The following is a 10,288-nucleotide window of genomic DNA, read 5'->3' as shown; positions in this document are numbered from 1 at the left end:
AATCGGTCAAACAGTTACATAAATACAAAAGCAAACCTAATCGATGAAACAGCTTCATATATACAGAAGCGAACCTAATTGGTCAAACAGTTATGCATGTGCAGAATGATTTTACAAAGATTATGCGTGTTAACAATCATTAAAAAGAAAAGATTGAGGAACTCTTCTTCTATATGTGATGAAGCTGGATGAAGCTGACTTGACGAAGACGTAGGTGGCATAGATTGGTTTTTCTAAAACAGAAGAAAAAAATGAGTATCTATTATTATTTTAAATTAGAATGAAAATGAGAACCTTGATTAGAGATAGATTATCCGTATTAAAATATGTGCATGAATAAACTTTTGCTAACTCTCTAGCAAAAGTTTATTCATACAAATTGGCATGGGATGGCTTTGTGAAAAAGTAAAAATTAGATAAAAATAAATTGAGAATGCGTACTTCCATTTGACTGAGATTATCTGTAATGATGAAAAAAAAGTTTAGTATGTTTTTTTTTTTCCATACGGGAAGGATGTAAAACCTTACATAGGCACCCTTCAGCCCGTACTGAAGGGTACTGTCAGATTCTTACTGACTAAAAAACACCCTTTTTATTCCACAGCTACCCCAAAAACCACTATTAGGCATTACTTTGGGGTGGCAGTAGTTTAGTTATGAAACAGCTGGGTCCTGAAAAAAATCTGTCTTATTAGTGGCTTCATCACATATAGAAGAACAGTTCCTCAATCTTTTCTTTTTAATGATTGTTAACACGCATAATCTTTGTAAAATCATTCTGCACATGCATAACTGTTTGACCAATTAGGTTCGCTTCTGTATATATGAAGCTGTTTGATCGATTAGGTTTGCTTTTGTATTTATGTAACTGTTTGACCAATTAGGTTTGCTTATGTATATAGATTAGCTGTTTGTCCGATTAGGTTCGGTTTTTTTATATATGTAACTGTTTGACCGATTAGGTTTACTTTGGTATATATGTAAGTGTTTGACCGATTACGTTACTTCTGCCGCGGGCAGCGCCGGGTATATACAGCTCGTATTAAATAATAAGTAACAAAAGGGTAATGTCAGATGGCTGGGAGGACAGGGGTTCCAAGGTTAAAAAGACCTCCCAGTCCCCACTGGGCATTTTACCTCACACAAATGTTCTTAAATCAGTCCTCATGGTTTTCAGGCCTCACATGATAGTATTTCATGATGCTGGTCTTCTAGTCAGCTGAGACACCCGCTTTCAATCCATCAATGCAGGGACCATGATCAGGAGGCGGTGGTGCAGACCGCCACCAAAGAAGAACCACAAAAGACAACAGAGAACAATGGGGATTAGTACAGATTGTGGATCCCTGTAGAATATGGCAATTCTATGCCTACGTAGTCTATTAAGAATACAACTGAAGTGTAGCTATGAAAAAGGTAAATTAATGAGTTTTTAGCTGTTTTTTTTTTAATGTTACACAGTGCTAGACTGGAGACTTTCTACTGGTAAAGTATACCAGATTTCAGTTGTCCATCCATCCATCCATTTTCCAACCCGCTGAATCCGAACACAGGGTCACGGGGGTCTGCTGGAGCCAATCCCAGCCAACACAGGGCACAAGGCAGGAACCAATCCCGGGCTGGTTGCCAACCCACCGCAGGATTTCAGTTGTATAACAGCAAAAGGGCACTTGAGCACTTCTTTTTTAAGCTTTACTCTTGGAATTATAAGCAGACCTCCATTAGAAGATCTAAGACGGACAGGCATTCCAAAATATAAGACGAAGCAAGATTATGTAAGGCTTTGTAAACCAGCAGTCAATTCTGAATAACACGGGTAACCAGTGTAATGAGTCTAAAACTGGTGAGATGTGCTCAATTTTTTCATTTTCCAGTTAAGATTCTTGCTGCTGCATTCTGCACTGACTGTCAACTAAAAGCATTAATTAATTTTTCAGTGTCTTGTAAAGTTATAAGAGGTCCAACTTTTTCTCATTCCTTAAGTGAAAAAATGCCGTCCAATGTGATTTAATATGTGACTTAAAATTTAGGTCAAAGTTAATAGTTACCTCTGTCTTGATTTTTAAGGCTAATGGATCAAATCTATTTGTATTACCCTCACAATATCCATTTTTGCCAATCACTAATATTTTTCTTTTCTTCTTATTTAGTCTGAGAAAGTTACTGCTCATCCTTTCAGAAATACAAGAAATGCACAGGATCAGAGAGACAAGAGCATCAGGGTCATCAGGTGCTATCCATAAATAAAGCAGTCATCTGCATAGCTGTGGTAGCTCACCTTGTGCTTTGAGATAATCTGACCTAATGGAAGCATGTAGTTTGAAAAGAGCAGTAGACCCAGGATAGATCCTTTTGGTACACCGTACACACTATCATGAGTCTCCAAATACACACATAACAAAGAATTTTCTACCTGTGAAGTAAGACTCAAACCAATTTAAGACACTGCCAGAGAGGCCCACCCATTGTCTAAGGCGATTTCTAAGAATGCTGCCCTCAAGCCTAAGACAACAAGAACAGATATACGGCCTCTGACCACATTAACCCAGAGATAATTTACTACTTTAACCAGCAGTTTCTATACTGTGGTTTGTTCTAAACACTGACTGAAATTTGTCAAGAATAGAATGTTGAATCAAGTAATCATTTAACTGCTTAATTAGAGCTGTTTCTAGAAGGCTTCCTGACACCCTCTGAAGATGTGAATACCAAATCAGTCATAGCTTGAATGCCACAGCCCATCTGAGTTTTGTTGCTGACCGTATGCCTCCCCTCATGATCATAATTTACCTTAGAGCTGTTTCTAGAAGGCTTCCTGACACCCTCTGAAGATGTGAATACCAAATCAGTCATAGCTTGAATGCCACAGCCCATCTGAGTTTTGTTGCTGACCGTATGCCTCCCCTCATGATCATAATTTACCTATCTTAATCTAATAGCTGCTTCGAGAATAATAATGCACCATGTCACAAAGCAAAAGTCATCTGAGACTGGTCTCATAAACATGACAATGAGTTCAGTGTTCTTCAGTGGCCTTCCCAGTCTCTTGATGAGAATCCAACAGAACACCTTTGGGATGTGGAGGATTTGCAGCATGAATGTGCTGCTGACAAACCTGCAGAAACAAGTCAATATACATGAGAATCTCAAGGGAATGTTTTCCAACATCTGGTGGAATTATGGCTGGGAGGTTTTTCAGCCTTGAAATCTTGCAAATTTCATTTTTCTCCAGCATCTTGCCTCTCGAGTTATTTTAACATTTTTTTGTGTCCTCCCAGTTGTTTGACCTTATCATCTGACTCGTCTTTACAGACTTAAAAAATGATTCTCTATATAGGATGAGTATTCCTAATCTGAAACACTTGGGACCAGAACTATTTTGAAATATTTGCATATACATATTGAGATATCTGGAGGACACCCTTGGTCAAGTAGGGAAAAGGAGCCAAACCAGTTATATGACAACTAACAATTTGTATCACCAAGGAAATAGCATTATAAGGTGCAAAGACAAGCCACACATTAAACCTCAAAAGTTATGAATATGATGAAGAGACTGTACTTTAGTATCCCTTTTTCCAATGTAAGAAGACAATTTGCAGCGTTGTTTGATTTGCCTAATATAATCAGATCATTTTGCTGCACTCACATTGCTTTTAGGGCATCTAGCGAGAATGAAGCTGCTTTTGTTAACGGTAAGCTGTGACATCCCATTAACACACAAGTCATCTACATATTTAACGCTGCAGCGCAGCACTTTTGAACACGGGTATTATTGTTTCAAGCCACTGGGGACAAAGCTCTTCAACTGTGTTTTGTTGTTTAGCAGCACTAGATGCTGCTTCATGGGGTACCCCTGAATTAATCCCCACATCATCTGTCGCACTCACAGAGCTCACTGTTTTGTGGGAGTTCCCAGGACTGCAAATCACATGCAGTTCCTTGGTGGGCCCTGCTCCAACCTGCTCTAAAAGAACACATCCACTTTGAATCTGCACGTTTTGGTATTCACGTCCACCTTTTGGTGTAAGCCTGTTTTCATAATTGAATCCAAGTAAAATTTTATAAAACAGACCCCTTGCTGTTGAAATTTCCACTAGAGGTGTCAGAGTGTTTCAGAATTTGGAGCATTTGGTATTAGGGATGCTAAACCTATACTTTTCTATTAATTACTGTATATATCTACTTTACATAAGTGTTATTTATTCATTATTATTCTTGCCTAATTTAACTTGTTTTTCTTTTCTTGCAACTTTTTTGACATGCTGTAAAGCACTTTGAGCTAAATCCCGTGACTGAAAACGTGCTGTAGAATAATTGTTGTTGTATCAATGTCTATCTGATGTATTCTGTGGCCTGAGGGCAGAATTAATAGGATGATGACAGCCGAAAAATAAAATCAAACTTTGATTCATCATGATACACCTTCACTATGATAGACTGGTGCCCTGTCCAGGGTTTGCTCCTGACTTGCACCCTATGCTAGCTGGGATAGGCTCCAGCTTCCCATAGCGACCCTGGTCTGGATTAAGTGGGTTAGAAAAAGACATGATATGATATGACATGCCCTCAGAAAATGACTTGTAAATGTCACCTCTCAACTTAATATTGACTCTAAACACAATTAGGACCTACCTGTAGTGGAACACTAACAATACTAGAATGGGCAGTGCCCACCTTAGAGCCCTGATCTGAAATTAACTGAAGCTGACTTAAACAACAAAGAATAGAAGGCAGGGAAAAGCTGTAAAACGTTTGGAAGAATTTACCACTGGGCCATTTGAAAAAGAATCAAACAGAAAAATTACAGTGGTACAGTAGAACAAACTGCCTTAATTCTTCATTTTATGGGCTGTCACACAAAACACTGATGTGTTTGAAAAACAGAACACATTCTTGTTACTGCCCGTTTGCGTTTTCTCTAATGATATATAGCATTTTCTCAGCAAATAAGCACTTACCGTTGCTTCAAACGTAATTGTCTTGGGCGGCCTCAGACGTTTGCCCAGTTCAGCATTGCTGCCCTCACTAGAACTCATTTTCTTCCACACACGTCCCCAAACATCTTTAAATGGCAGAGAGTTTCAAAAATCATCCCTTTGCTGAAATCAACCCATTTGCAGAAAAGAACCAGAAATGCCTCTTTATATATATTTTTATTAAATTTGAGTTAGACTTTTTTTTGTTTCCCTAGGCACAATACAAGAACTCTGTACGTATAACACAATGTACAGAACTTTGATACAATTTGAGTACTCTACATTGCTGCTCAGGTATTTTACAAACTCCACATAGTGCCATCTATTTGCCAGGCAAATTTTTATACAAAGAAAAAAAAAAAGACTATATACAAAAATCATAAAACATTCAGTTCCTTTAAAAATGTAAAGCAAAAAAGAAAAAAAAAAATAAGATGTGGGCAAATACTCAGCTGAAGAGGAGAATCTTTTTAAGGGGGGAAAACAAATATTTATACTACATAGCTATATTATAATACATTAAAAATTGGCAAACACATGCCCCAGAAACTCTTGCTTTAAAAAAAATGGAAAAAAGGGTACGAAGATATGCACCCTTCATAAGTTGACATTACCTTATACATCTAAGGAACAAAAATAAAATGGTAGTATTAACTAAAACTGGACAGGCAAGGCAGAAAACGGAGGTGGCTTTCATTCTCTGTGACATCCTTGCCCATTCTGTCCTATGATTTGCTCCAGCCTTGACTTCAGCACAAATGGCACACAGACATCCTTGTGGGCCAGAGAAGGAGGTGCCTGCCACCCAGTGGTTTAACATGGTGCATTATACAACCTCAGAGAATTAATCTGTTTAAGAAATATCATAAAAACAGTCAAAGGACGTGGAATTAGAAGCTCTTCAAACACACCTGGCTAGAAGGTTCATGCAAATATAAACTCAAAGCAGAACTTTATACTTGAAGCTTCATACAAACAATGACATTTTAGTCAGAATTTAAATTAACATTTTTGTAGTTAAATAAATACATCCAACAAATATGGTGAGAAGAAAAAGTGAATCCTCATTACCAGTTGCATAAGTTAATGAAAAGCTGCATCACGCGCATCTGCTTAAATGCTAAATTAAGAGACTGAACAAGGAATGAAGACATATTTGTACAGAAAAAATAAAGAGAAACGACTTCTCTTACCATTTAGACATTTGAAATATTTCTGATATGTGCTCACATGTAATACTACCATTTTACAAACTTGAGCAAATGTGTCAACCATTTCGGGGTTTAAGCTTGAGGTGTACAGCATAGAAAGTGAAAAGAATCTGCGAAGATAAAGCCGAGTTAATAAAGTCAATAATGGCACATACTGCATGTCTACTCACACAAATAAAAAAAATGAGGTTTAAAGGGGATTTTAATCTTTCTTACATATGACAGAGTTAAATAAATTACTACATTATATAAAATCTTAGTATTATATACAGTGATAGATTTTATTATTAGAAGAACATCTAAATGTCTGGAGAAGGTGAATAAAAAATAAGATTTTTATTTTTTGTTTTATCTTAGCCAAACTTGGGTTGAATATGACCACATTTTCCAGTTTCATCATACCATACATAAGAAACACTGTCAGAAAGCTCAAGACTATGACACAGAATTGGATCCAAAGCCACAAATGATAGCATAACAGGAATGGACCAGGACTTGGAGTGAGCCTTTTGAAAAATAAAGGGCCCTCTGTGCTCCTGAGGAGACTTCTTAGGCTGCTCTTTCACAGCTGGCCAGTCATGTGTAAAGTGATTTCATGCCTACATGCTAATCAGACAGAGTCTCCAATTTTGGTAGAAATTATGTAAAACTGAGTCTGGACAAGCACAATCTTTGTGAAATTATTACTTTTCTGTGAAACACAAGTTAGTCATTATTACGAAATGCCCAGCAACCTTCTTTAAAGGAACAGGCCTACATTGTGGTTTGTGACTTTTGTTTCAGTGGGTTCCCTCTTTTTTGCTGCACTCATCTACTAAACCTTCAGATGTAAAGATCACATAACTTCTCCCATGAAGCAAACAGGTCATGATTACAATTAGGAGAGTAAAATGGCCAATGCTCAGCTATGAAATGGAACATCAGCTTGTGTTAACCGTTGTTGTTTTAGTATGTTTAGTTGTACTTAACTGGATCAAACCTAAATTATGAATCAGCTATTCAAGGACCAGGCTAGTACTTACTTATTAACCAATGGGTAAAAAAGGGCAAACTTTAACACACTGCACAAATTGCTTTTACTTGCATAACATTTCCACACAATGTGGCTGGTTACGATGTTATAGCTCATCTGAGATGACAATTGCACTCACCTGGATTTTCCTGTCATGTTCATTGTTAAGGCATCAGAGTAAAAATAGTGTAAAATAGTGTAAAAGAGTTGTGAAGAGCACAAAATTCCTATTGAAAGCTACCAAACTGGATTGGATTACCTTGTGCAAAACAGTAACACACCTGCCAGCTTTAGCTTGTGCAGTTTTGCAATAAATGAGATACCAAGGATGATACGGTGGTGCGGTTTGCATACTGCTTAAGCATAACATTCAGAGGGAGCATTTAAGACAGGTGCATAAATCTTATTTGGATTGGTAGAATAAAAAACTGGAAAATGTGGTAAAATGCCTTTTGTAAACAGTCAGCGGTTCACTGTACAGAAAGATAATCTCCTAAGAAGCACTGAGGGACGACTATGTACAAGCATTACAAAATGTAACAGCTCACCTCTAGCTACAACACTGCTTGATACCTACAGCTGTGAGAGTCGACACTGACACAAAAGCCAACAGAAGAAGGTGGTGTGGGCACAAGGAGTTTTTGCAACCCAGTTATTTCCATTCTTCTTACCTACGGTACATTAGTGCTTGAAGCCAGAAGAGAGTAAATACTTTTGTGTGTGTATGTTCTTGTTAAGTTGGGGGCAGGAATAACATGAAGCCCCCAAGGAGGTAATGTGTTAGAACTGAGATTTCCGCAATACCTTTCTATTTAATAACCCAAACTTTGATTTTAACATCCCAAGGCAGGAAGTAATTGGCCAGGGGGGAAAAAAGTAACAAGTAAAATTTGGAGCATCTGATGACATAAACATACACACGCACTGACATTGCTTCTAACACACAACTCGGCTGTACTCGACTGCTTAGAGGATGTGCACCAAACCGGGTCAGAGAAAGAGAATGCAAGCAAGCTTCGGCTCTTTACCTTGCCTCTTCCTTTAAAAGGTGCAATTTATTAAGCATACCACAAGAAAACTATCATAAAATTAGAAAACAAAATTACCACAGGTTTAGAAAACAGCTGCAAGAAATGTTCCCATTCCTTAAACGTTCAGTGAACCATCCCAACTATGTGGTGGAATGTGATGAAGTGTAGAATTCAAATACTCACACTATCTAGCATCTTCAGCAGTAATTCAAATGTAGAAATTTTACCTGAGTCACTTAATCGGCTACAGAAGTGAACCCACAGAAACTCATTGTTTTTGTTGGAAATCATATTTACAAAAAAAACAAAAAAAACTGTTAAATGTTTGCATGTTTTAAGACAGGGGACTGTAGCACTTTTCATAAAAAAATGAGAACTACTATACGTACGCCAGTCTCCTCTTTTCAAATAACCAAGATTCTGGAGCAGCTAAATCCATACAGATAAATAACCAACACACTTGGTGCGGTGAACACACGGGAAAGCTTTTCAAAGAAGCAGCAGTAGAAGCCTCTCACAGCTGTGCCCTGTAAACAATGCCTGCCTCCCTTTGTCACTCTGAGCATCACCAATCCTGCTTCATTTACACATTTTGAATCTGCATAAGTTAATAATGAAAATAAAACACACCCCCCTCCTTGCCCTTATACATCCCTTACATTTTAAATATTAATAGTGGTTCCTTAAAATAAAAACACGGAAGAACATTAAATGTTAGCTGTAGCTGCTTTTAGATCATCAGTTTTACTAACTCTGCACTTGTTTTCTCTGGTGGACTTTCCCAGCCCTAAACTGGCACCCCAAATCTGTTCAAACAAGCCAGTGTTAAAAATGAAACAAAACGAAAGAAAATCTTTGGAAGCATTCTTGAGAAGACGGGCAAGCACAGAACACCTGAATATTTGTGCAAAACATAGGTTCTTAATTTTAAGAGTCCTCTTCTAGTATCTCATGATACGAAAATATTATTTACTTCATCCATTGTGCCAGTTCAGAATTAGGAGTAGCAACACCTAAATATATCACAGAAGTAGATAAAAACTTCAAAGTTAAAACCTTAACTGTTAAGGAAACTATGTGAGCTCTTGATGTGGTCTTGTTTCTTGATCAAAGCTTTTACTGGAAATGAGCAAAACAGGACACTGGCTTTTCAAACCTGCCACAGGCCCTAAATCAGACCATCTTCACTAAAATTAATTTTCATGCATACTTTTTGCCACCACAGCTCTAGTCAAAGAATAATGTAATGCATTCCAACTCTACAATTAAATATTTAGAAATCTTGACTGTGCTGTGGAATTTCACTAACATAATGTTCTCCTTAGAGACAGAATTTTCCTGTATGCTGTTAAGGAAACTATGTAATGCAAATCACAAAATCCTGCACAAGTCCTTCATAATTTAATTAAAACAGTGTGAACTGCAAGAAACACAATTTTAACATGAACAACATTTAAAAAGCCTATCATGCAAGAATTAGTTTAAAAAAGTAAACTGGATATCGGCTTGATTGAAACACAAAGGAATGCCAGTTCAGGATTTGACAATGGTCCCCACCAGAACAAGTGAATTTATAACCTTTCATCTTAGGGTCACGAGTATAGAGTATGAAATACAGCAGTAATCTCTGTTTGGTTTGTAGTAGCTGTAACCTGTACCTGATGAGCATAAAAGGGACAACAGAGAAAAGTTGAGATATGTGTGATGCCATAAATCAAAATGGCACCTTTACTGTAAAACATTCCCTAACCATCCTTAAACATTCCGCTTTTGGGCCACGACAACTGCAGGCTGGAGTGGTTTAATTTGCAGTATTTGGAATTTTCTTTCCAGAGTGCTGCAGTAATCCTTTTCTGTTTCCAGGCAGGAATGACTTTATGTAACACAGAGTTCAGTATGTCTTCATTCAACTCCTATGGTGTCAGGCATCAGACAGGCAGCTCTGTATACTGTCTATCCAAAGCTGGGCATTATGGCTGTCTGGCGCACAGAAGTTATAAAACCTTTTTGTTGTTTTCAGCTGAAAAGGAATGCAAAGGAAAAAAATGCATTTAA

General features: G+C 37.5%; 1 protein-coding gene across 10 annotated transcripts in view; it reads right to left on the bottom strand.

Annotated features, from left to right (window-relative positions):
- Positions 1-5,139: 5,139 nt before the first annotated feature.
- Positions 5,140-10,288, bottom strand: part of sbf1 (SET binding factor 1) — a 263,161-nt gene continuing 258,012 nt past the window's right edge. For all 10 annotated transcript variants that reach the window (XM_028815823.2, XM_028815850.2, XM_028815832.2 and 7 more), the window contains one exon: positions 5,140-10,253. In XM_028815823.2, coding sequence (XP_028671656.1) covers positions 10,155-10,253 — 99 coding nt within the window. In that variant the 3' untranslated portion in view covers positions 5,140-10,154. The remainder of the gene's footprint in view (positions 10,254-10,288) is intronic.

This window comes from Erpetoichthys calabaricus, chromosome 1 (assembly GCF_900747795.2).
Source record: "Erpetoichthys calabaricus chromosome 1, fErpCal1.3, whole genome shotgun sequence".
Taxonomy (NCBI): domain Eukaryota; kingdom Metazoa; phylum Chordata; class Cladistia; order Polypteriformes; family Polypteridae; genus Erpetoichthys; species Erpetoichthys calabaricus.
The sequence above is the reverse complement of the archived record's forward strand: the minus strand, read 5'-3'. Positions and strand labels throughout refer to the sequence as shown.